This window comes from Arvicola amphibius, chromosome 4 (assembly GCF_903992535.2).
Source record: "Arvicola amphibius chromosome 4, mArvAmp1.2, whole genome shotgun sequence".
Lineage (NCBI taxonomy): Eukaryota > Metazoa > Chordata > Mammalia > Rodentia > Cricetidae > Arvicola > Arvicola amphibius.
Window position 1 is genome coordinate 63,394,712 of NC_052050.1, and position 25,932 is coordinate 63,420,643.

Consider the following 25,932-nt stretch of genomic DNA (forward strand, 5'->3'; position numbering starts at 1 on the left):
TCCCATCCCACAATGCTGACTGTAATATTCCCCTGTCTGGAATCCCTCTGTTCCCACCCCAGCTGTTCATTCACTACAGGCTACCCTGCTTTATTCTTCTTGAAGGAATTAAGCCAGAGCTCCCTTCTTTGGTAAGCCTCCTGCAGATGGAGGCCAGACTCACTGGTTCTCACACACAAACTTAGTATCATCCTGTTCCAGGGCTGCCATGGAGGCCCTCCCTAGTCTAGGGTAGAGACACCAGGTTCTGTGGGCCAGTCAGCTTCTCAGTGGCTGGAATATAGTCTGGGCTGTGAAAACAGTTCATTTCCCCGATGCTTCGCACCCTCGGGTATTCAATGGGGATAATTACACTCTAGCCGCTGCTGGTGGACTGAAAAAGACAAGGTAGCAGAGGGCTTCACACCACACCTGACAAAACAGCCAGCAGCAGGCACTGTCGCCAACATCTGGAGCTTGGAGGCCGCAGGAGACAAGTCCTGCGGCTGTAGGACTTGTCATGGGATCTGGACTCAGCAGGACGAAGGATCTGTTCTCCCTCCACCTCAGTACCTTGCCTCAGTTTCCTCCTGAATGACCACTAGTCATCCTCCTCCCCAAACCATCCTAGCCTCCCAATCTCCCCAGCCCAGGAGTCAGGGTCTAAGGTCCAGTGTCTCCTACCTCCAGACACACGTAGTTTTGGGGACTGCTGCCTTCCCCATTGCTGCTGAGAGAAGGTCCCCTTTCTGCTACCCGAGAGGCCCAGCCCTATTGGCACACAGTGCTATGCTCCTGGCCTTGACCTGTGTAAAAACCACCTCTTTACAGAAACCCTTTCTGATATCAACGGTGTGGTCAACCAGCACCCCACAGCAGGATACTGGTCTCTGGGGCGGCACCCAGAACCTATCTGTGTTCCCCTTTAGGCCAGGAGCTCATAGGGCAGGGCCTGGTGTGTTTTGTATGTCACACACGGTAATTCCTCAAATCAATTTAGTGCGAACTCAGAGCAAAAATTAATGGCTGCAATCAATGCAGGACCCTGGGACAAAATGGGCTGGTGTATAGAGGGTGGAGGAGAAAGAGCTTGATTAGGAGCGTGGCTTCAGGTAAATAACACATACGTGCAGTGTGACATATTAATGTTCTCTCAGGAGAGAACCTTTCCCGTAAACTGAAAGGGAACAGAATTAACTGGAAGAGACTGGTACTATGACCTGTGGATCCGGGAGTGCCAGGTGTTTCTGGACGATGGTACCTCTGGGCTCCCAGGGCTCTCTTTCCTCTCTTTGTGTCTCTTCATTTCTGCCAATGCCTCCCGTCAGTCATGGAGGGTGAAGGATGCATTCCACTTCAGCATGGCCCTATCCTAGATGGAGCCACCCTCTGTCTATGAAAAGTCTTATTCTGAGGAACTGGGGCTTAGGAGTTTAATGCAGGACTTGCGGATATGTTAGCAGCCTCCTCCCCAATCCTTCTGCCTGTTTATTTACCTCAAGGGAGCTGCGAGCCTAGGAAAAGGCTGGCCCGGGCCAGCAGCCCTTCTACTCAGAGATCTACCACAGACCTACAGGATACTCAGTCCCACCTGCAACAAACACCTTTCCCTACCACCAAGAAGCAAGCAGGGGCCCAGGGGCCCAAGAACCACAGGAAAAATATCAGCTCAGAGAAGGCATTTCTAGTTGCCAAGAACCTCTGAAGGGAATGCATAAAACCCTCCTCAGGCAAGGGTACCAACCAAGCCAGCCGCATGGTTGAAGACGGAGCCTGCTCGCGGGAGAGAAGTGGGATCCCAGCAGGGCTCCTCCAAGCTCTGCCAACAATCCTTGGCTGCTACTATGAGCCCACACTCTCAAAACCCTCGCATCCCACCAGGGGAGAAGGAAGTCTGTTTCTCCCCCGTCTTTCCAGAGGAAAGTGTGCAGTGTCTCCCAGATCCGAGGCACCAGGGTGTCCACATGAGATGCTGGAAGGGAGTAGGAGGTAAGATTCAACAGCCACGGCTCCGCCTCGAGGGTGCTCAGAGACAAGAGCATGCGCCATTGATTCATTCACTCAGCATATAGTCTGAGCACCTACTGTCTTATGGCTGTGCACGCAGCTTTAAGGAGGACAGGCATGGTGCCTACCCTGATGGCGCTGGATGGAAACATGACCCAGTCAATGACTAAATGGGGCCGTGCTACTTAATGCTAAGGTGCGGTAGGGACAATTCTGTTTGAGACACTGAGCAGAGACAGAGAAGTGGTCTCTCCGAGGTGGCACTGGAGCGGAGACCTCAAAGATCGTGATCCAATCAGGCACCAGTCTCTGGGGAGAACATTCTATGTCCAGGATCATGGAAGAGAAAACATGCCTAGTATGTTAAGACGTCTGCCATGGCTGGAGTGTTGGACAGATAGAGAGGGGCCAGTCCACAGTGAAAGGTGACCAGGAACCAGACCAAGTGGGAACTTGAGCTGCATATACTGCAGGCACTGCCTTAGCAAGCTGTGGAGGCGGGGGGTGTTGAAGGAGGGACAGGAGCTTCTGAGCTCTGCCTATGACACATCTCTGACTGGATGGACCGACTGGACTATGATCTCACAGGAGGGCAGGGCTATGATCTCAGAGAGGTGGGGCAGGCACCAGGTTGGGCATCAGTGGGAGGGAGTATTTGGTATGCGCTGCAGCTCTCTGCTCAGCTGTGACAAGAGGCCAGACCCACTGGAGAAGGCAGGGTCTCACTGTGCATCCGGAGCTGGCAGGACCCTCAGGACTGGTCCTCTCAATGGCCACAACTTACAAATGGAGGAATGGAGGCACTCCGTGGTTGGGAGCCAGCCCAAGGTCAGACAACTCTTGGTGGCTTCCACCTGTCAACTGAGGGCTCCACTATCAGGAAGCGACCAGAGCAGGGGCTAGCAAACCAGAGTGTACCTGCTCCACATGCTGCCTGTTCCACAAAGGAAGGTCTACTAGAACACGGCACATTTCCACATGGTGTGGTCACGCTCACACAGCAATGGCATATTTTAGTAGCTGCGACAGAAACCAGACTGTCCACAAGCCCACGGGATCTCTTGACTGAAAAAATTACCTGCAGACACAATGGCCATGTTTGGGAACAGAACTCCTAGGGATGGAGGGAGGTAGGGAGGGGGTGCGTGCTCACCTGCAGCAGTCTGGGATCCTGTCAGTTCCCAAGCCCATCTAACGCCTCCCCAGCCTCCCCAACAGAGTTCCTCCCGGGATGGCTCAGAAACGTGACTTCTCTTTGCTGGGTAAACCTAGGTGCCTGGGGTTATAAAGTAGCAAGTTCCACACTCGCTTCTAAGTGACATTCGAATTCCTCCTTGAGTGGTCAAGCAAGGCTTGCTGGTAAAGGAACAACTTGAGAAGAGGCAGAAAAGCCGAGCGGAGGGCAACTGAGACATCCTTTGTCACCCCAAGCCATAGTGGAACTCGGAGGAACCTGCCGAGGGAAGTGGGGTGAGCTCCCTATCACTGGGAGGCTCAGGTTAAAGATGGTGGCTGGGGCAGGAAGTGGCAACAGCCCAAGGGAGGGAAGCCATACCTTTTTGTGTACCCTTTAACTGCTGCGGAGAGAAAGAGAGAGAGCCTGACAATTTGGGTTGAAAGTAATCAAATGTTCCTTTATTACCTCCGGCTTGGCACCTGGCAGCCTTCTCAATGTCCCCCATTGTTCCCTGGCCCAGGCTGTGGCAGGAGCTGTCAGCTGTCTCTCCTACTGCCAGGGGAGCTGGAGAGCAGCAGGATTCAGGCTGGGGATGGGAGGGACCAGGATCTGTACCCCAGAGGGCGAGAAAACTCCCCCATACTGGAGTCTGACAACTGTGCAGGGGTAGGGGGAACTGTCCTCCCCCTCCTAGCTCACACGCCTGGAAAGCCACTCTCCATTTTACAGGCAGAGAGGTGAGATGACTCTCCCCTTGAGGTCAATCAAATTTGGCAGCTAAGAACACAGGTCTGGGAGCCAGAAACCTAAGCAGAAGCACCCACTGTGGTTTGTTTTTGCATGGGCCTGGGAGTTACTTAGGTGTCCTAAGCCTGCTGTCCCATCCACACAGTAACAACAAGCAGAATGTCCCCCATCTGGGGGTCAGAGGGCTGGAGAAAGGTCATCATCCTACAGTGTGTCAAATGCAGGCTAACTCAATAAATAAATGATCGGCACTGTCTCAGCTAAGGAGCAAGGGCGCAAAGACAGGGCAGGCTGTCAGGCCAGGACTGCCACCACCCCAGGCCAAGGCTCCCACTGGCGCTTCTCCCATTCTGTGCACTTGCCGTGCAAAAGCCCCACACGATGTCCCTGAATTGTGGCCACCTCATCCAAGGGCCTTGGACTCAGGCCTGCATGGTTGCATCCAGCTGAACTGTCTCCCCCAGTATGCACCGGGGACCCCAATCCTCTGCTCTTTCATGAATCTGGGATGGCTGAGTCCCCTGTCGCTGAGGAAGCTGTCCTCACTCTCCAGCAAAAATCCTACCACATCCTGTCACTTTCCCAATATAGGAATGCACAGGCAGAGCAGGCTGAGAGCCAACGCAGAAAGGAGAAAACAGGGAAGGCCGTGTCCACACATCTGCTAACAAACTACCACTAACAATCCCCTAGCAACAATGAGAAAGTTTCACCAGAAAGAGGGGAGCCAAGTTCAGGGCAAGGGACCCCCATGTCGGTGAGATATATATATATAAGCTTAGACAGTTTGATAACCAGGGACCACACACTTTAACTGTTCCCAGTTATCACCCTGGACAGAGTCTGCCAGTTGGAAGGCTCAGACTGAACTTACCTGCTCCTGGCCTAACATCTCATCACAGAGTTTAACTGGGTCCCACGACACTGATTATTTGAAGGGCGAGGGACCAGGTTTCAGACCACAGAGGGCGGCAGGGTTTGGAAAGCTGGAGGGAGATGGGGGCCTCTAGAGAGGCAGCTGCTGAGAGACCCAGCGCATCTTTGTGATACATCTGGGTCTGTGGCCAGACTTTTGGATTTTTACCCCAAAAGACCAAAAGTGAGAATTTTTCCTAAAAATATAACTTATTTAGCAACTTATTTTTATTGTATCATTTTTCTCTGACAGTTTCATATATGTATACAAGGTAATTTGATCACATTCACCTCGCAACTCCTCCCTCCCACCTTCATGTCTTCTTTTTTAATAACCCCCAGAATGCAATCAGTGCTGCTCACTGGGGTGTGGGCTGGTCCACTGGAGCACAGAGAGCCTGTGAACATCCACGGTCTCATGGAAGAACAGACTCTTCCCCCACCAGCAACCGTCAATCATCCATAGGTCCTCAGCTAGGGGTGGGGCCTCAAGAGACCCTTCCCCATCCGTGCTAGAATACTAACTGGATTTATCGACTCGCTAACATTTAAAAACAATGACGTCTAGCCAACTAAAGGCCAACGCTGGACAAGTCACAACATACTGCTGGGTCAAATGTGGTCCATCCATGGGCTAGAATTCATTAGAGGATGCCTGTAAACTGGGGACCTGGGGTGGGGAGGGGGGCTTAGTTTGGTCCATGTACTTCCCATGCAAGCTTGAAGACCAGAACTGGATGCCTAGAATTCATGCTTAAAAAAGAACAACAACAACAACAAAAAACAGTCTGCCTTTAATCCCAGCACTCAGGAGGCAGAGACAGGCGGATCTCTGTGTGTTCGAGGCCAGCCTGGTCTACCAAGTGAGTTCCGGACACGCTCCAAAGCTACAGAGAAACCCTGTCTCGAAGAAAAAAAAAAGCCAGCCATGGTGACACAGCTGTAACCCAGCAATGGACAGGAGGAGGCATGAGGGTCACTAGCTAGTCTAACCAAACTGGTGAAGCCCAGGTCTTTGTAAGAGACCCTGTCTCAAAAAACAAGGCAGACAATACTCAAAGAATGACATCTGAGGTTGCCCTCCAGCCTCCACATACATGTGTGTATATGTGAAAGTGCACCCACACCCACTCATTCCCCCCCCCAACACCTCCCCACACACAATTAATGAAAAGCCTTTTGAAGAAAACAGCTGTTAAGGCTTATTGTCAGTAGAATAACCAGGAAGTCAAATTACAGACCCCGGTGCACTGGCATCATTAACTGCTTGCTGAAGTTAGGTAGCAAATGTAGAAACCAGTTATTTCACAAATCACACACACACACACACACACACACACACACACACACACACACACCCTCCGCTGTCAGCAGCTGACAACGATCAATACTCAGAGGAAATAGGCAAGAGAGTTCCCACGCGCTCAGTGCGCCTGAGCGGCAGGAAGCCACACACCACACCACCAGATATTCCAACTCAACCCCTCTAGGAAGCTCCTTCCCTCTAATCCCCGCAACACCAACCCGCCTCCTGGAGAGACCCACACCAACACACAATGGGAGGTCCAGGCTCTTAGGTGGCCAAAGGACCATGTCCAGTTGTGGTCCCCGTCCTGGCACTGCTACTGGGCACCCAGTGAAGGAGCAGCTTTCCAGAAGCAGCGGTCATCAGAAAGGAGCACGGGGTTTACGGCCCGCAGTGCTGTCCTCCACCTTGTCCTTCTGCACTCCAAGGGAGGGGACAGACTGGACTCAGCCCAGTCACACAGACGGCGGCTTTAAAGTGATGGCTAGAGACAGAAGCAGCCGAGCCTGTTTCCCTCTCTGCTTGGCTGTGTGGCCCCAGATATGCTACTGCACCTCGCTGTCCTCAGTCACCCCATCTTTAACTAACACCAGGACACTGTGACACAGTGTAACACGCTCATTTGGGGAGAAGGAACTTGAGGCCTCAAAGGCCAGTCATGGTTCCCAGCTCCATACAGTCTCTCCTGACCTCATCCTTAAAGGGAGAGGCTCATGCATTCTCCATGAAGCCACCACCCTTCCCTTGGGGCCCCTGGGTCAGGCACCTTGCCCAGATCTCACAGGTACAACCCCATCCTGGAAAGCAGTAGATGGCAGGCACCCAGCCAGTCTGTGCAGCCCAAAGAGCATGCTAAAGGTCACCGCTCAGACCGGATCGAGACCAGGATCCGGGCTCGGAGGCTGACCTGCTGGCATCTGGCACAGTGCCACTCTTCACTGTCCAACAGGAAAGCTGCGGAGAAAGGCACTTCCAGAGAAGAGGCCTGCAAGAGACCCTCGTGTGGGAGTGGAGTGGGCCCAAGCAGTGCTCTGCCTCCCAGATGTGGCAAAGAAAAGATGTATGTGGGAAACCACAGGGTGGAAGCTCCGCCACATTTGAAGAGTTCATCCTTCCCAGGCTCGGGTTCTCAGCTCATGGAAGCTGATGTAGTGATATTTCATTTGTATTTTAATAAATAAAGCTTGCCTGAAGATCAGAGAGTAAAACAGCCACACTGATCAGCCTTACAGACCAGACAGTGGTGACACACACCTTTAATCCCAGTAGCCACACTAGTTTGCAATAGAAACCAGGCGGTAGTGGTGCACGCCTTTAAACCCAGCACTAGCAAGGAATACAAGATGGGAGGAGACAGGTTTCAGGCTCAGTCTCATTCTGAGGATTCCCAGAGGCAGGGTTGCCATTTTTGGACTGAGATAGAGGTAAGAGCCAGTAGTTGGCTGCTTTGCTTTTCTGGTCTTCAGACTGAACCCCAATATTTGTTTCTGGATTTTTATTAATTGTGCTACAAGCCACTTCTGAAGCTGAGCCTCCAGCCCTGGCCAGTGGCTACCAAGAGAACCAGGCAGTTCATCCCTCAGTCCTCGGTCACTAATGTGAAAACACAAGCAGGAGGGGCGGGTCCAGTCTGGACTGGTCAGAAACGATCACGTACGTCTCACCAAAGAGAGCCGGCCCCCAGGAAGGCCTCCCACCCAAACAGGCAGATGAGGAAAGGCTCAGGGAGAACTTCCGGGGCTAGAGTGATCAAACACACTTCCTGGAGGTGGCTGGCAAAGAAGATAACCCTAGAAAGACATCAGGGGCTTGGGTTCCCTCCCAGGTGGGAAGCGTGAAGGCACCACTCAAAGACTGCTTCAGGTTCCACACAGTCGGAGAGCGGCAGGCAAAGAGAAGTCGTTCATACCGTGTTACCTCCCAGCTACGGCAATGTTCAGAACCCGTGCCACCTCCACGAGGGCCAGACCGCCCTCCCAGAGCTCTCACTTCTCCATAAAGCATAGCTTCCCACCCTCTCAGCCACAGAGACGCGAAGAAACCAGTCCCCACCCAAAGCCAGGTCAGGCTGAACCACACCACATTTGCGGCTGTCAGGGGCTCCAGCTCTGTGCTAAGTGCCGTGCTCAGGACTTTGCGTGCAGTGACCGGTGGGTGACTAGTTCATCCTCAAAAGAAACACCAAGATAATTACTGTCACTCTTGTGACACAGCCCAGGGATTTCAGGTGTGGACGTCACGTGGCCCACCCTAGGCCTGGGGATTTGAATCAGGCTGTGAGGTGACAAAGCTGGAACCTTGTAACCGGCCAATCACAGTCTAAGAGAGCAGGAAAGGTCTATCATAGCATCACCCAGGGGCTTCCTGGGAAGATTCTATCCCAAGGTAATGGCCTCTCCCTTCTGCTCAGACATCCCAGTAGGAGGGAGTAGAGGGACAGGCTAAGAGACAGGTCATTTTTTCCTAATCAGTAATTATTGAAGGGCTCAACATCACTCTCTGTATGTATGTGCGTGTGGGGTGTGTGTGTGTGTGTGTGTGTGTGTCTGTGTGTATAATTATGCATGTGAATGTCCAGCCGTGTGCACCCATGCCCATGCATATGGAAGCTAGAACAGGACATGAACTGCCTTCCTCTACCACTCCCTATCTTATTGTGTTTAGGGTCGGTCACTCACTGAGTCGGAAGGCCATTGTTTTGGCTAGCTTGACTCTCCAGCGGGCTCTTAGAATCCAATGTCTTTGCCCTCATTACTGAGGCACACACTGCCAGCCATGCCAGGCAGGCTTTTTATGTGGGTGCTGGAAATGCAAATCCAGGTCCTCGAGTTTGCAGAACAGAGCCACCTCCCCAGCCCCAACACCATTCTTACTATCGCTGTTTTAGGTGAATGCGTCTGTCCCGAGAAAGTGGAAGAGAATCCAGCACCTGAAGCTCAGCTTTTCACTCAGGAGCAAAGGGAAGAAACCTGGGGCCTGCTTTCTTCCTTTCCCTCTCCTATCAACACTCAGCAGAGGGCAGCAAACAGAAACCATGAGAAGATAAGAGAGAGGAGAGCGCCACATGGAGAGAAAGCTACACACGCATAAACACACACCCACCCACCGCAGCAAGCGGAATTGTTTAGCTTCCTCTAGCTTCCAAAGTATGAACACTCCGCCTCCTCCAGTGAACAGGGCCAGGCAGAAAAGAGTCGAAGCTGAGGAGACACAAGTTCTTTTTTCAGCTTGTGAAAAATATGCAGTGGACTGGATTTTCGTGTGGGGAGGAAAAGGACTCAGGACATGAAGGAGGCTGCAGAAACTGGCGAGATGCAATCGGAAGACGGCTCTCCACCTTCCACGTTGCGTTGCCAATAATCTGGGCCCCTGCCTCCCCAGCTGCAGACAAGGCCACACTCCGAACCTCGGTCCAAGATGCGCAGGGCTGATGAGAACACAAACTCACAGCCACAGATTCCGCCTGTAAGGGTGAGTCCAGGGTGGCCAAGAGGCGGGGTCCTGATGACTGAGTCCAATGCCTGGGACAATGCACCCGGACTCCGGGTAGGTGTGCTAGCTTGAGATCTATCTGCTCAAGGTCCCCATCGCTCCTACGAGTGTTCAGCCCCTTCTGTGGGGAGCAGCTTTTCTCCCACCCCCTGCTCCAGCATGGGCGGAGTCTACCTGCAGATACATGGTTGTGATAGCTTCTGAGCAGGGCAACCCTAAAACGGGATAGGAGGACCGGCGAGGGCTCATAAAGAAAGATGATTTCTTCTCTTATCTACACAGGCAGCTAGAGACAGACTCTCCCAGGATTATGTTCCGCTACCACAGGGACTCGGTCTAGGTCAGAGCTATCAGAGAAAAAGCAAGAGAATCCAGATCACCCAATACTTAGAACCACAGTGGTCCCCGGAGCCTGTGAGGTTCTGTATCGTTTCAGGCTGATCCGCTGTTATTCAAAACAGATGCAGAAGAGGCCATAAGGAGGCTCTAAGGGCCAGTTAGTTCTGTCTGCTGTGGACAGTAACGCTGCCACGTGCCACATGCCTTTGAATCCCTCTACCCCAAGCGGGGTCCCTTCAGGGCCTTAACATTTAATCCATTTTATTTGCTGGCCTCCAAGACTCTGCGAGATCATCTAGGCTCTCAGGGGAAATAATGGCAGAGGAGAAGCCTCTGCTGTAAAACAGTGCTTGGACCACAGAGCGCTGCGTCCCCGCCTGCACGGCTCCTGGGAGAACCTGTTTAAGTGATCACCCCCTCTGGGGCCCCAGGTTCCCCCAGACAGAAATGAAGGGGGTTGGACTCGATGTCCTCTGAAGCCCCTGCCTGCTCTGACACTGTACATCATTCCACAAACACATTCTACCTTCCTGTCTCCAGGAAGGCAGGGAGGCCACCGGGGAACCGGTGGGAACTCCTACCTGTAGAAACTTCCTCCTGTCCCCACTCCACCAGACATGAGAGCAGGGGTTCTCTGGAAAAACAAGATTTGTATACAAACTCTCTGCTTCCAGACTCAAGACATCCATGGAAGATGAGAAAGACTGGGTAGCTATACAAAACACAGAGGCCACTGTGAGGAGCAGTGAGTTATTCTGGGCCTCCTTCACCTCCAGGTGCCTTTTATAAACCGACAAAAGACATCCTGGATGCCACCTCTGAATAAAAGTCAGGAGGTAGACAAGGTACAATTAGCAAGCTCGATGGTTATCTTTTAAATGGGCCTTTGCTTTCCCATCCCTGGCTCCATTATCTGTTATCTGTCACCAGAGCTGACACACAAAAAGCTGCCTGAGAGAAGAAGCTAGAACTCGAACAAAACGCCTAAGTCAGGGCTTCAGCTTGACTCTAGACGGTTCCTACACACACTTCCAAACTCCTGGGATCCTGGGATGATACGATCAGAAAAGCCACAACAAAACATCTATTTCCAAGTTCACAAATGATGTCAGCATCCCCACTTGAGCAGCAGACGGAGGCCGAGTCTGGGGTTTTAGTGGTAAAGATTGATCAACAGTGTCTGCTTTGGCCATGGTGGTGGGGGGCACCCTAGGTGGGGAAACACCATGATGAAATATATTTGCCTCTCTCCTTTCTGAAGCTACACACATTTCACAGGTGATGACTACAAGGGCCAGAAAAGTTAAACCAGAGAAGACCAAAAGTCAGACCTCTCCCAGGCTTTCCTTGGCGTGGCTTCTCTGCAGACAGTGGGCCCAGGAGGAAGAGGAGCAGGCAGAGGCAGATTTGCTCTGGTAAGTCAAGAACCCTTCCCTGGTGGCATCGGATTGCATCTGGGCAAGCTGACAGAGAAGTGATTAGCAGTCTCAGGGATACCAACCCCTCCTTGGAAAAGTAAAGAAACCGCTCCAGACCACATTTCCGTGGTACTTAACTTGCTGACGGGGAAGGTTCTGCTACCAGGAAGACTGAAAGGGGGGAAGGTATTGATTCCAGGTGTCCCAAGAACAAAGTTCAGCTCTGACACAATAAGGAAAATCCTGAGACTTGAAAAAACCATATCCATATTCACTGGTATTCCACGATCCCACCCATCTCTGCCATGACCCAGGGAAGCCATTTCTCACTAGAGAGCCTGGCACAGAAGTGGGGAGGAGCTGCACCCGGATTCCTACTGTGGGATTTTAAAAACCAGTCCCCAAGCCTGCAAGATGAAACCAGTGCTAGAATAAAACCAAGATGTCAGGCTGACTAGGGAGTGGGAATGAGAAGGATCCCCCAGTTAAAACAAAAATGGCCTTGAGGCCAGCTTTCCTTACTGAATCTCGCAACTTTCGGGAAAGCCAGATGTGAGTCCAGCTAGACTCTGAGCCCATGCTGTGTGCCTTATGAACCCAATGTCCTGCTTAGCTACTCCAGAGGCTTCGGGATGAGGCATCAGGTCAAAGCATCGGAGGACTGCTCAAACCAAGGTAAGGAACCTCACAGAAGAGCTCCTAGACTATCTCACGGGGATAAAATCCCAACAGTTGTTTTTCTAGAGTAAGGGCTCAGGTAGCCCAGGGTGGCTTTGAACTCTTGAGTGTCCTGCTGTCACCTCCTAATATCTGGAATTATAGATGCACACTACCAGGCAACTTTATATGGTGCTGAGGATTGGCCACGAGCAAGTACTCTATCAACCCAGCTACATTCCAGTCTAGAAAGATCACAGTAATGCTTGTGGATGGCACTCAACACTGACAGAGTGACAACTGGTTAGCACCGTCCCAACAATACTGGGTGCTGAAGACTGTTTCCCGGCTAGCCACTTGACAGACTCCCTGAAGGCTCCAGACATGGAGGGGTGGGAGAAACCAGCCTCTTTCCTGGAGGCCAAGTGACATTCAGAAGAGGGGCCGGAGGGCTCTGCATCTGCAGGAGAACGGAGCACAAAGAGGCTGTGTGGAAAACTGGCAGAGTGTTCTAGAAAAGCAGCCCATGAATGCTGAATCCCGCCGCACCTACCAGGGCCCATCCTTGGGAAACAGCTCCCATCTGTGACTCCCAAGAAGCAAGGATAATCACACAGCAACCCTCCCAAACCTCTTCAACATTTTCCCCTTCTATCTATGCCATATTCTAAGAGGCAGACAAAAACTGGAGAGCCGAGAGGTCCAGGCAGTGCCTCTAAGAGGCACTCGGTAGCTGCTCCCCCCCCCCCTCTCTGTCTGTCTCTCTCTCTCTTCCTCCCTCCCTCCCCCGCCCTCTCTCTGCCCAAAAGGTGGCCTTACTCCATCAATACCCTTTTGCACAGTGAGTAATTTACCATGAAAGCTAAGGCCAAACTGGCAGTTAACCTTGACCTTCCCGTTACACATCTGGTTCTATAGAAAATGAAAATTAGGATGTCTTTGGCCTCCATAGCAAGTGAATTATGAGGGCTCTCTCCAGGCAGAGGCAGAATGTCAAGAGCTATTTTGGAACTGGTCACAGCTATTCCACAAGAGAGTCTGCACCTGGTTGGACATGCCCCCCTCCCCCAAGGCTGTGTCCAGCAGAGCATCCCAAGGTAGGAATGCTATAAGGGACCTCAGGAAAGGAAAAAGGAGTGGTCTGACCCACTCCTCACGGGTATAGACAGCATCACAGAATGTTGGCATCAAATCATACACATGGAGCATACACAGGCTCAGAGAGGGAGACCAGACTCATCAACACATAGCAAGTTAACAGTTGAGCTAAGAACATGAGTCTGGCCTCCTGCCACTGATGCCACATGGGGCAGTAACAGAGGAAAGAAATTTCCCACAGGAAAACCCCACTCAGACAAAGAGCTTAAGGAAGAAAAGTCAGAGTTTGCCAAACAGTAAGGTCTACCAGATAGCTAGATCACCCAGACTTTGGGATGATCCACAAACTACCAGAGCGACGAGCCAAGTTCAAATCGATCTGCTCTGTAGCAAAAGAGTCCTCCGTGCCCCCAGAAGTCAGAATGCCCAGATGGCAGCCTAACACTGGAAGGGAAAGGGGTTAAAGCATCGGTCTCAAAAAGTCAGCCTCCTCCCCCGAAGCCAGTCAGCAGTCAGTCAAGGCTGATCCTGACCCACAACTTCAGGCAACTCTGATACTTCCCACTAGAGGAGACAGCTCAAGCATGCCCGCTCTTGCCAGGAGCTGGGGTAGAAAAGCTGGGATGGTCAGAGGAAAATGACAGCGCTTATCTATGCCAGGAGGCTGCTAGTCCACATCCACGCAAGCATGTGTGTACATAGAAACACACACACGCACAACTGTGAAGAGGCAGACCATCCCAATTTTGTCTACAATAATCACATCTCAGTACAAAGAAGGAAGGCTGGAGGTGTTCTGTGCTGGAGGCACTGGGCACCTGTAGCTCTGTGACATTTGGAGAGCTCTCTACCAGGGCATCTCTGTGTCTTCTGGGCTCCCCCAAGGACCAAAGGCAACAAATTCCAGGACAGGCACTCCCTACCGGACCCCCTCTGAGGCAAGGGCTCAGTATTCTCGAGAGACACAGAATCTGATTCAAATAGAGGCGGGGTGCAGTGTGTGTGGCAGGGAGATGGCTCGCACTAGCTGGTCTTACAGAGGATGCAGGTTAGATTCCCAGCACCCACATGGTGATTCAGAGCTATCTGTAACTCTGGTTTCAGAGGGTTCTGTGCCTTCTTCTGGCCTTAGTGGGCACCAGGCACACCTATGGTGCACACATACATGTAGGCAAGGCACACATATACATTAAATAAGCAACAAACAAAAACAGAGGCTCCAGGTGGGAGACCTAGAGGAGACCCGGGCGTCCCAGTGTAGACGTCAAACCAGGAAAGGTCTGGTAACACTAGAAATAGCCGGTAAGGATGGGGGCTGGGGCAGAGACAGTTTGAAGAACACACTTCACAGACAAGAACAGCCAATATCTCCATTCCTACCGACAGAAGGAACAATCCTGGGTGGCACGGAGATTCAGGCAAGATTCTCCAAGAAAAGAGTTGAAGAGGCCAGGAATAATAGACGGCAAAAAGAGGAGCGGGGTCAGCTAGGAAAAGAGTCCAGGGCTGAACACTGTTTTAGGCTGGAGTAGGAGCCTGGATAAGTCTTTCACCTTCCCAGAGCCTCGATGTTTCCATCCCCAAAATGGGAAGCTCTGCTTGGGGCAGACACGCAGGGCAGGTGAAGCAAGGAACTGCAGGCTGGGAGCAAAATCGGAGAGAGGGAGCTCCCCACCCACCGCCGCGGACCACTCACCTGTACCACCGCGGGGGCCACTGCCACTCCTGAACCCCCAGGGCTACCGTCAGGCTGCCGCTCGCGGTACAGAGCCCAGAGCCCCACGTTGGGCAGGAGGACCAGGGCCGCCAGAGCCAGCGCCACCGCCTGCAGGAGCCGCTTCTCTTTGCGCCTCATCGGGGCCGGTCCGCCCCGCCGCGCCCCGCCGCGCCCGCTCCGGCTTTGCGCGTCCGCTCGCCCGCCCGCCCGGCGGCGGCAGCAGTTCGGCCAGCAGAAGCGGCCGCGGCGCCGGCCCCGCTCCAACTCCGCGGCACTTCCGCCGCTCGCCGGCGGGGGAGCCGGGCGCCTCCACCATGTCGCCGCCGCGGGGGTGCGCTCTAACCTCTCCATCCCCTGGCAGCTCATCCCAAGTCCTGCACACCTCGTCTCCTGCCGAGGAATGCACGGTTGAGCCCTATACTCCTCAGTCCTTCAATCTTCCACATACTTACAGAGTATCTCAGCCCTTCGGGGTGCAGGGAGCCCGGGCTCCATTACCCTCCCCCCCCGCGGGCCTCGATGGTGCGTCCCGCTTCTCCGCTGTTCCCCCGCCCGCCGCCGCTTTGCCAAAGTCCCGGAGTTGGGGAGTTGGGCGCTAGCTTGGGGCCGCTGGGCGTGTGATCGGGGGCGCCCCAAAGACCCGTGCGGCTCTCCGCAGCCCGCGACAGCCCCGGGGCTGCGCGGACACAATGCAACCTACCACGCTGGGATGCTGCAGTGTACTCTCTTCCCGGCTCTGCCCCGGGACGTGCAAACCAGACCCGCCTTTGACTTGGAGACTCCGCGCAACCTGTGTGCAGAGGGCACCGTGCGCATCGCTTAGCGTTGTGCCTGGTTTCCTTCCTCCTTTTCTGCAAGCTGTGCAGCGCTGGTGCCCCGTCACCAGTCTGGGCTCTTTGCAAAATCTACAAGGAGACAGGCGTCTCCTTGCGAGAGCTATTCTCATGTACATCCAACCCGGTGGACTTGGACTGCCTACCAGTCTCAAGTGTATTTCTGAACACAGTACCCAGAACCCTTCCCGAAACCTCATGTCGTTTCTTTTTTCCTATTCAAACCACCAGCGAGCCCCCACGATGGGCCAGACACTGAGCCAGGAGTGAGGAGTAAGGAAAAGCAGAACGCGCACTGGCTCCTGGGGGCTGCAGCGCCAAATGGGAGCCTAGGACGAGGCTGTGCATGCCAGAACCATGGCGACATGCCCAAAGAAGTCAGGCTTCTGAGCCACGGACCTGGACTCACACGAGAAGCCTGTGGGATCCTCCTCCAGTAGCTTTTAACACCTTGCTCCCCGATGCCCAAGAACAGCCCCTGCTCTCTGCCTTGCTCTCTGCCAACCTTCTTGCGGGCACATACACTCGCTTGATCCTCTGCTTCTCCAGCGAATTGAGTCTTAACCTGGGACCAGTGTCCTCAATTGTAGCCTTTCACCTCTAGGCTGAGCAGTGATTTTTTTTTCTGACGTCACAGCTTGGGTCCACTCATTGCAGAGTCCACAGTTCTAAGTTATATATCTCTAAGGTCAAATATCTCCCCCTTTGCTTGTCTCCACTTCCTTTGCGTCAGTTGCTAGCTCTGTGTGTTCCTCCAAGTGCTCTTGGCCACACAGATCCTTGTACCTCCCCCCCCACAAAAAAATTCGTCTATGTCAGGGACACCCCTTTGTGTAGGGAAATTACCACCTCTTCCCCCAAGTTTTCCCAAACGCATCAGAACATGGCAGGCACTCCTACATCAGGACCTTTGTCCTATCCCCATACCTAGGTGTGTCCTCTGACCATTCTTCCAATTTTATCCCCTCCCTTTATGACTTTTAAAAAATAATTGACAGGGACTGAGGGATGGCTCAGTGGTTAAGAGCAGTTGTTGCTCTCCTAGGGGACATGGGTTCAGTTCCCAAAACCCAGATTTGGCTCCTGGTACCCACATCACACAGCTTGGGGACAATTGCCTGTAACTCTAGTTCAAGGGCATAGCCTGTGTGAGTACCTGCATACATGTGGTGTACCACACATACATTTAAGCACACATACTCATAAATAATAAATAAGTCTTTAAAAATAACTTGTAGGCCGGGCGGTGGTGGCGCACGCCTTTAATCCCAGCACTCGGGAGGCAGAGGCAGGCGGATCTCTGTGAGTTCGAGGCCAGCCTGGTCTACAAGAGCTAGTTCCAGGACAGGCTCTAGAAACTACAGGGAAACCCTGTCTCAAAAAAAAAAACCAAAATAAATAAAAAATAAAAAATAAAAATAACTTGTAGTCTGCTACAGTATACACGGACAATTTTACCATTATAACCACTAAAGACACTTTTGTTACATTTCTTGTAACAAAAAGATGAGAGATGCTTCTAAGACTCAGGAAGTAAATGAGTCTTACAAGACTTAGGAAGTTTAGAAAGTTACAAGATGTCAAGGTTCCTTCCCAAGGTTACATAAACTGTCTAATGCTGAGGAAAGAGGATCCCCGGGATCAACTATGCCAACTTTGGGTTGTGCTCCAGAATGCATGAGCTATCCCCCACACCAGTGTGGGCTTTTCAGTGATGCCCCGGCAAACAGCCCACTGATTCCTAAGCCGGACTTGGGTGGAATCATTTCTTTGCTATGTTGTCAATGTCCTGCCTATGACAGACATTTGCTCGTGTCTCCCCAGGAAAAGTCATGCTCACATTTATCCAGTTATCTGTTGATGGGCATCTGGGGCTGTTCCCATCACTCCCCAGGAGTGAGTCATGCCTAACCCGGTGTCTGGTATGGCCATGAGTGTGCAGCATTGGTGTGGTTAGACAGCACTGTTTCCATGCCTGAGCATGGCATAGCTAGCAGCAGCTCTATGGATCCTGTTACAAACATCGTGGCTTCCCTTCACCTTAGCATAAGCCATGAAAGGGCTGAGGATACGGCTAAGGCAGCAAAGCGCTTGCCTCACAAGCGAGAGTACCTGAGTTCCAATTCCCAGAACCCAAATAAGAAGCTAGGATTACAATAGCTCATGCTTATAATCGCAGTGACAGGGAAATGGGAGGTGGGGGACGCGTGGATCCCTAGAAGCCCTCTGGCCACTAAAGCAAAAAAAAAAAAAAAAAAAAAAAATAAGAAAGAAAGAATGAAAGAAAGAAAGGGGAAAGACATTTGTGGAATGACATTAAAGTTGCCCTCTGACCCCTACGTGCATGTGTATGTATACACACACACACACACAAGCATACGTGCACACACACATACACACACACTAACCTGTGAGACTCCTTAGCTTAAAGCCTAGATTTTGCCATTTTTCAGCCTCTCCCGATTACCCTGATTTTTAATACCTTACATACACACCTGAGAGCCTCACCTCAGGATCTATCCCACATAGTTTTGTCAACTTGATGGCCTACAGCCATCCGACAGGGGACTCTGGGACTGAAAAACTGCTTAGATAAGATTAGCGGGGGGGGGCGAGTCTGGGAGGGATTATTTTGATTATTAATTGATATAGAAGGGCTCAGCCTACAGTGGGCAGTCCCTAGGCAGGAAGTCTTGAGTTGTATAAGAAAACTAGAGGAACATGAGCCCGGGGGTGAGCTAGAGAGTGAGCAAGAGCCCTCTTCCATGATTCCTCTCTCAACGCCCTACACTGACTTCCTCCTGTGACAGACTGTAACCTGGAAGTATAAGCCAAACCTCCCCCCCCCCCCCTGCCCAAGTTGCTTTCGGTCAGAGTGTTTTATTATATCACCAAAAGGGAAACCAGATCTGGATCTTTGCAAATTTCTAGAACTCTCTTCCTCTCAACCTTTTTGTAGGTTTCCCTTCTTTCTCTTAGGAAGCAGACCAGAGGTCCTACCTCTTGAGATGGCTTCCCTAGCAATCTCCTCATCTCAGCAATCTCAGCCATCTCCTCGTCTTCATCTGCTTGTCTTTCCTAGGGACCAGGTCTGAGGCTGGGGCTCCCTGCCAAGAACACAAGTCCTGAGCGTTTAGAAAAGCAACGTCTCCCTGTCTCCTCCAAGCACCTCCATCTCAGCCAACACATAACACCTGCCTTTACTGCTAACCAGAAAACCAGGGTCTCTTCCTGCAGAGGAACGTGTGACAAGCACCCGAAGACTTCAGTTCACTGTCCCCTGCATCTTGTGAAGCTGAGGACCCAACTGGATGCTCTACTCAGTAATTCCTGGCTGAGCAAAGCATGTCACTAATGTCACCAGGGAAGGAATGCATTCAGCGTCTTTCTCCTCCCCCTCTTCTTCCAGTTCCCTAGAGCATCCCACAGGAAATTGGATTTGAGCTTTCTCACGACGAAGCAAAGTCACTTGTTGATCAAAGCTCTTGGCAGCTCAATCTGCCCTTCCCAAAGGGGACTCCAGTCGGAGAAGCCAGCTTTAATCCGAAGTCTCTTTGATCACTTTCTACCATGTGGGATGGACCCGACAGGAGAAGGGCTCCTGGGAGTTTATTCTACTCACCGAGAAAATGCCACTTCTCTGGAAAACTGAGCTAGCCATGAACTGAAACTCACAGGAGCCGTCACTTCCAGACCAAGCCATGTCACTAAGCCTGGAATAGCCGTGACATGAGATAGTGCACACAACGGGCTTACGGCAGACCCTGTCCAATATGAGCATAGTCAGTGTGGGTGGAAAGAAGGCTGAGCACCAACAGGAACGTGGAGGCGATAGAAGCAGGCGGGTCAGCTGCAGGGCAAGTCACACTGCTCTGCCCCCACCCCCACCTTGTTCTCCTCCTCACCTGGAACTAGCTACAGGTACCTTCTTCCTGCTCCTCCTTTTCTGGCCCTAAGACCCTGCCTTTGCTGTTCTTCTGCCAGCTGCTTGCCAGATCTCCCCAAGGGGCCAGCCGGCACTCATCCTCCACGTCCCTTCTAGAACATGACTTCCCACATGGAGTCTTTTGAAAATGCTCTTTTCCACTCTTGGTCTCACTGTAGTTTCACCAGGGTACCCTCTTTGCCACAGGCTCGGGCGCCTGCTCATCTCCTCCTTCAGCGTAGGAGGATCTAAAGAGAGCATTCTTTAAGAGCCTTGGGGCAGGCCTCTTGCCCTCTCACACCCTGCCACATCCTCCCACGGAGAAGGGCAGATCCTGACTTCGGAAGGGAGATGAGGGGCTCATCTCCACCTTCCCATTCTCGCTTTTTTTAAACGAGCAGTTTGTTTCATGGCTGGCTCTTCAGTGTTCTATCATCAGTAGCAGGAACCCTCAGTGAAGAGGGAGACAGGGCACGCAGCTCCACAGCCCCGGCTGAGTGTCCTCACCTTGCCTTCAGAAGCCCTGCTGCAGAACCGGGCTGGTGCAGCCAAGCTCTAAGCGGAGGGACATGAAGTCCTTGAGGTGAGGCGAGGTCAGTCTTTCTCCGGCTCTCTATAATCTTGTCAAGTCCTTAAGCAGATTCAAGCTCCCATTTCTTCCTCAGCCGGGCTTGGCCCATGTTTAGGAGCACTTGGGAGGTGGCAGTAGGACAATCTGAAGTTCAAGGCCAGCCTGGACTAAACAAGGAGGGCAGACTACACAAAATTCCCTACCTCCCTCCCTCCCTCCCTCCCTTTCTCCCTCCCTCCCTCCCTCCCTCCCTCCCTCCCTCCCTCCCTCCCTCCCTCCTTCCCCACCCCCCCTCTCTCTCTTGCTTGCTTTCTCTCAAAAATAAGACAAAACAAAACAAAAAACAACCAGTCGGAACTGGATAAACTAACTCAGTAGTTCAAGGCATTTACTGCTCTAATAGAGGATTCGGTTCCCAGCACCCATATGGCAACCCACAACCATCAGGAATCCCAGTTCCAGGGGATCTGACTCCCTCTTCTGACTTCCAAGGACGCCAGCTACCTACACAGTGTGCAGAAACAGACAAGAAAAGCACTCTGAAGCCGGGCAGTGGTGGCGCACGCCTTTAATCCCAGCACTCGGGAGGCAGAGGCAGGCGGATCTCTGTGAGTTCGAGACCAGCCTGGTCTACAAGAGCTAGCTCCAGGACAGGCTCTAAAGCTGCAGAGAAACCCTGTCTCGAAAAACCAAAAAAAAAAAAATAAATAATAATAATAATAAATAAATAAATAAATAAAAAATAAAGAAAAGCACTCTGTCCTGGTCTGTTTCTCTGTTGCTGTAATAGGACACCAACCAAAAGCAGCTCGGAAAGGAAACCGTTTGTTGGACTTACAGGTTACAGTCCATCCCCAACAGAAGCCAAGCCAGGAACCTAGAGGCAGGAGCTGAAGCAGGGATCATGGAGGAATACTGCTCACTGGCTTGCTATCCAGTGTTCTCAGCTTGCTTTATTATATTACCCAAGACCAAATTACCTAGGAAACTAGTTACAGCCAAATATGAGGTGCCTTGTGTGTGCTGGAAACTCATCCCAGGGTTCTCTGCAAGAATAGGAAGTGCTCTTAATTGCTGAGCCATATCTCCAGTCCCTAATTATTTTTCCCTTTGTACAAAGGAAGACAGGGAAAATCAAAGATGGGTAGTGGAATGTGGGGCAGAGGGGTCTCTCTAGGCATCCGAGTCTCCCTAGAGAGTGGATCTGCTCAGTTGGCGCCTCTGCCATATCAGGGGCTTGAACACGCTGAAGCTATTGGCCATTTGGTAGGCTCACGGCGCTCAGCCCTGTTCACAAGTCAGGCTCTCTCAAGCTCTGATAAAGCCATCCTCAGGCTACTGCCCTCTTTCTATAGCAAATTAAAGCCTAGGCAACTCTGTGGGGTTTTGTTGTTCTTATTTGTTGGTTTGTTGTCTATGCAGGTCATCTGACATTCAGCTAGGCACCTGCCAGCAAACTTCAGTGAGGCCAGGTTGGTCAGCTTGGATCTAACCGCGACGAATGAGCCCTGAAATAGGGCTAGGCACCTCTCATCTTAATTTACTTGTCAATAATTTGATGATAAACTGGCTGTAGTTGTGTGTGCAGGTACTTGGGAGGTGAAGAAGGGAGGATCAGAGTTCAAGGTTATCTTAGCAAGTTCCAGGCCAGCCTGGGCTACAAGTGACCAGGTCTTTATAAACAAACAAACAAAGCAACAAAACAAAACACAAAGAAAATGACCAGCTGTTGAGAGCCCGAGCCACAGAAAGTTACATTCCATGATTGGGAAACTGAGGCTCACAGAAAGAGCAGTTCCACTCCTTTCTACTACTACAGTCTGGGCGCTTCCTCCCCAGTCCATTCTCCAGGAAGTGCTCCTGGTGTTGCGTCACTGCGGTCCGGGATATGGGTCTTTCTGTTCTGTTGAGCAAAATCCACCAGTTTCCTGACATCTGAGTCCTCTCCCAGCTCAGAGGCTGGGTCAGAAGTGACCCCACCCTCAACTGCTGTATTAGCCGGTTACAACATTCTTCTTACAGTGATTGGTCCGGGGATGAGCACAGGCCTCCTGGAAGGTCCATCTGAACTGTGAGGTTCAAGTCTGTGGAGAAAAAAAATGACCCTTGGGCTCTGCCTACCTCCAGTGTTGGCTATGAGCTCACTGAGAGGCGTGGACTGGATTGGATACAGTTTAGCTCCAACGAAGCCTCTCAGTGCTCCTGGAGGAGTGGAGATACATCTTTAGAAGTCATGGGTGGTAGCTCCCACTTGTAATCTCCGGGCTTTGGAGGCAGCCGCTGGGGGATTGCTTTGAATTTGAGGCTATCCTCTGCTATAGACCAGATGGAACTTGGTGGGGTATGGGGCAGGGAGAGACAGAGAGTTGTATATCTGTTTGCTTTGAATAGACTTGACCTAGGCTAGCCAGGGAGAGGATTCAGAGGGAGAGAGAAAGAATGGTGCCAGGATGTCTCAAACAGCTCTCTTGCTGTCAGATTCCTCCCTTTAAGTAGCCACAGCTAAAGTCACCCTGTCTTCCTCTCTAGGCTCTGGTTCCAGTTCCTCCTCTCCCCTTCAGGCTCACTGACTTCTCCTTGTCTGTACGCCACAGCACCCATAGTTGATTGAACCGGAACTAATCCTCAGAGCAGAGTGACAAATCGATTTCTTCGTCTTCTGAGCAACCAAATGACCGGGCTGAATACCACAGGAGAAGATCTCGGGTCATTCATTCTCCGGTTCAGCAAACTAAAGCTGTGGACAAGCCCATGACCTAGGCATCAGGACCCAAAGATAAATGGTGTGATGCGTTTGATTGGGAGATAGTAAAGGTTGCTGAGAGCCCTGAGGAAGGAACCTTTGATTCTGTTCAAAGCCAGTGGAAGAGGTCACAGAGTCGGTGATGCTTGAGTGAGTCCTGAAAGATGCTTGGGAATTTTCTGAAAAGATATAGAAGGGGCTGGGAGTTTCTTGAAAATAAGCAAAGTACAAAGGCGAGCAATCTTGAAGGCAAGGTGAACTTATGAGGGGTGCAGAGTTCTCCAGGAAACCCTAAACAAAATGCCCTGCGGCAAGCAGAACAGCCTAAAGGCTCAGATGCCTTGCCCTCCACAGGGCCTGCCCCTGTGTTTGGCCCTGGGCATCATGAGAGCACTGCAGCAGGCTCATGGGTTATGGGATAGAGTGGTTCAAGGAAACAGTGTGTTACTGGGAGGGTGAAGAGTGGGTGGCAGGGAACACAAACAAGAAACAGGGGAGCAAGAAGCTGGGGCAGGGAAAGGGACTCAGAGGCAGCTGAGAAAGGGATGTGCTCTGAGTAGATCTGGAAGGGGAGCTGCTCGGGCCCAAGCCACCTCAAAACTGAGTTTTCTAAACAATGTGTACGTGTGTGTTTGCACATATGATAGGGACTGGCTGTGTAGCCCTGGCCAGCCTAGAATTCAAAATCCTCCTGCCTCAGCATCCTAAATGCTAGGATTAAAAGTATGTATCACCCAGCTGCATGTGTGTTTCTTGTCTGTTTATGTTAGGGTCTTTTATAGTCTAAGCTTGCCTTGAACTCATGGAGATGATGGCCATGAAGTAAGTGTGTGCACTTGTGTGTGTGTGTGTGTGTGTGTTTATGGTGAAATGATGTAGTGTGTGTAGGTGTGCCTTGAGACAGGGTATCTCACTGACCTTGAATTCAGGCTGGCAGCCAGCAAGCCCCAGAAATCCTCCTCTCTCTGTACCCAGCCTTTTACATGGGCACTGGGGATTTGAACCTGGGTCTTCATTCTTGCAAAACAAGAGCTTACCCCCTGAGTCGCCCCCACCCCCACCCCTGACTTTGACTTTCTGACCTTCCTGCCACTGTGTCCTGAGTATAGTGCTGGGGATTGAATCTAGGATGTAGTACACACCGGGCCATCACTCCATACCAACTGAACCATGTCTCCAGCCCCTCCATGTATATTTAACGTTCTTAGTTTAGTAATCTGACATGCGCATATGTTTTAAAATTAAGTCACTTAGTTATAATAAAAGGCACTCCTCCGTACAGCCTGGTCCCTGGAAGCCACTTACTTTGAAGCGTTTTTGCTTTTAACTGTGGCTGACATTTGCTGGGTATATTTGTCACAGACCAAGCCCCATGCTGAGCCCTTGTTGTCCATTGCCTCCCTGAGGACTTGCAGGAGCGTGAGAGGTGGCTACCATCACTCTGTTTCATTTGCAGATGGGTAACTAAGGCAGAGAGTCGTTAAGTGACCAGTCAAAGGTCACACAGCAGTGGAAGTGTGCTTTGAGCTCAGGCTCTCTGAGTACACCCCCTCCCGCCCTTAATCATGCAACTCCAGTGGTTTCTGTGGATGATTTATTAGTTCTGCTTCTTGATTTACCACTGCAGACAGTAGCTATTGACATCTTAGTATGATTGATGGGACTTCCTCTCACTGAGCCCCCCTTCTTCTGCCCACAGTTTTTGATGGTTACGATGCTGAGCCCTCCTGTGGGGGCCCTTGGAGCTGTGAACAGTGCATTTAAACCTCTGTCCCTCGTTCCTGCTCTCCGAGCAACTGTCATTTGTTTATGTGAGATCACCTGTGAGCTGAAAGAGGGACAAACTGTCTCTGAATTTCTAGTTTTCTATCCCGACCTGCCATAGTGCCCACTTCTGTATCAGACACATGTCTGGTGCTTGAGAAATTATCTGCGTGCTAGGACAAACGCAGAGGAGTGTAGCATCAGGAAACGTTCAGACAGGAGGCAGGCATGGCAAGAGGAGCAGTCTGCCACGTCAGAGGTGCAGAGCCCTCTGAGGAGGGAAGAAGGCTCTAGGAAATGGAGACTCAAGGAAGCTCCCTTCAGATCGACTGTCTCGAAGTGCTTTGCTTTGGAACTAGACAGCCAAGTGCCCAGAATGACCTTGAGGTAACCGCCTGGGCTCCAGCTCTGGCAGCAGCACCAGCACCTGACCAAATTCGGCCAACCACTTCTCCACGGTCCTTCAGGGACCTGACTACACACGGGCTGTGTCCAGCAGTGTCACCCAGGAGGCACTGGGATTGCTCTACTGGTTCCACAGGCTGGAAAACCTGCACACATTCCTGTGAAGGACCCAGCTTTAGAGTCTGTGCATACTACCTCTGCCTGCCACCCTGGTCCATCATCTCTGGACTAGCTGCCACCGCACTGGGTATTTTTTATACATATCTATTTTAAACTCTCTCTGTGTGTGTGTGTGTGTGTGTGGTGTGGTGTGTGGTGTGTGCGTGTGTGTATGTGGTGTGTGTGTGTGTGTGGTGTGTGCGTATGTGTGTGGTATGTGTGTATGCGTGTGTGTGCTTGTGTGTGTGGTATGTGTGTGTGCATGTGGTGTGTGTGTGCGTGTGTGTTGGGGGTATGTGCATGTGCAGGTGCAAGTGGGAGACAGATGTGGGCACCAAAGTTCAATCATGTGTGTTGTTCCTCTGAAACCATTAGTTTGATGTTTGCAATAAGGTCTCTCTCTCTCTCTCTCTCTCTCACTGGGATTTCTTCTTGCCTGGCTTTCTCCACCTCCCCAGTACTAGGATTATAAGCACATGATACAAGACCTGGATTTTTAAAAAATTTTCCTTTTAAAATATTTAAAATAGGCATTCTGAGGCTCTAACTTAAGTCCTTGTGTTTATGCATCAGGTACTTTACCAGCCGAGCCATCTCCCCAGAACCCCTTTTGGTCATTCCTTATTCATCCTTTGCATCTTAGGCCAGGTGACATAGGGCAGACCTTCTGTACCCCCAAG

The 25,932-nt window shown here is 51.6% G+C and overlaps 1 protein-coding gene across 2 annotated transcripts in view; it reads right to left on the reverse strand.

Annotated features, from left to right (window-relative positions):
• The window catches only part of Galnt10 (polypeptide N-acetylgalactosaminyltransferase 10), a 139,749-nt gene extending 124,698 nt beyond the window's left edge, over positions 1-15,051 (reverse strand). For both annotated transcript variants that reach the window (XM_038326434.1, XM_038326433.2), the window contains exon 1: positions 14,832-15,051. In XM_038326434.1, the coding sequence (XP_038182362.1) occupies positions 14,832-14,990 (159 nt within the window). In that variant the 5' untranslated portion in view covers positions 14,991-15,051. The remainder of the gene's footprint in view (positions 1-14,831) is intronic.
• Between the last annotated feature and the right edge of the window lie 10,881 nt (positions 15,052-25,932).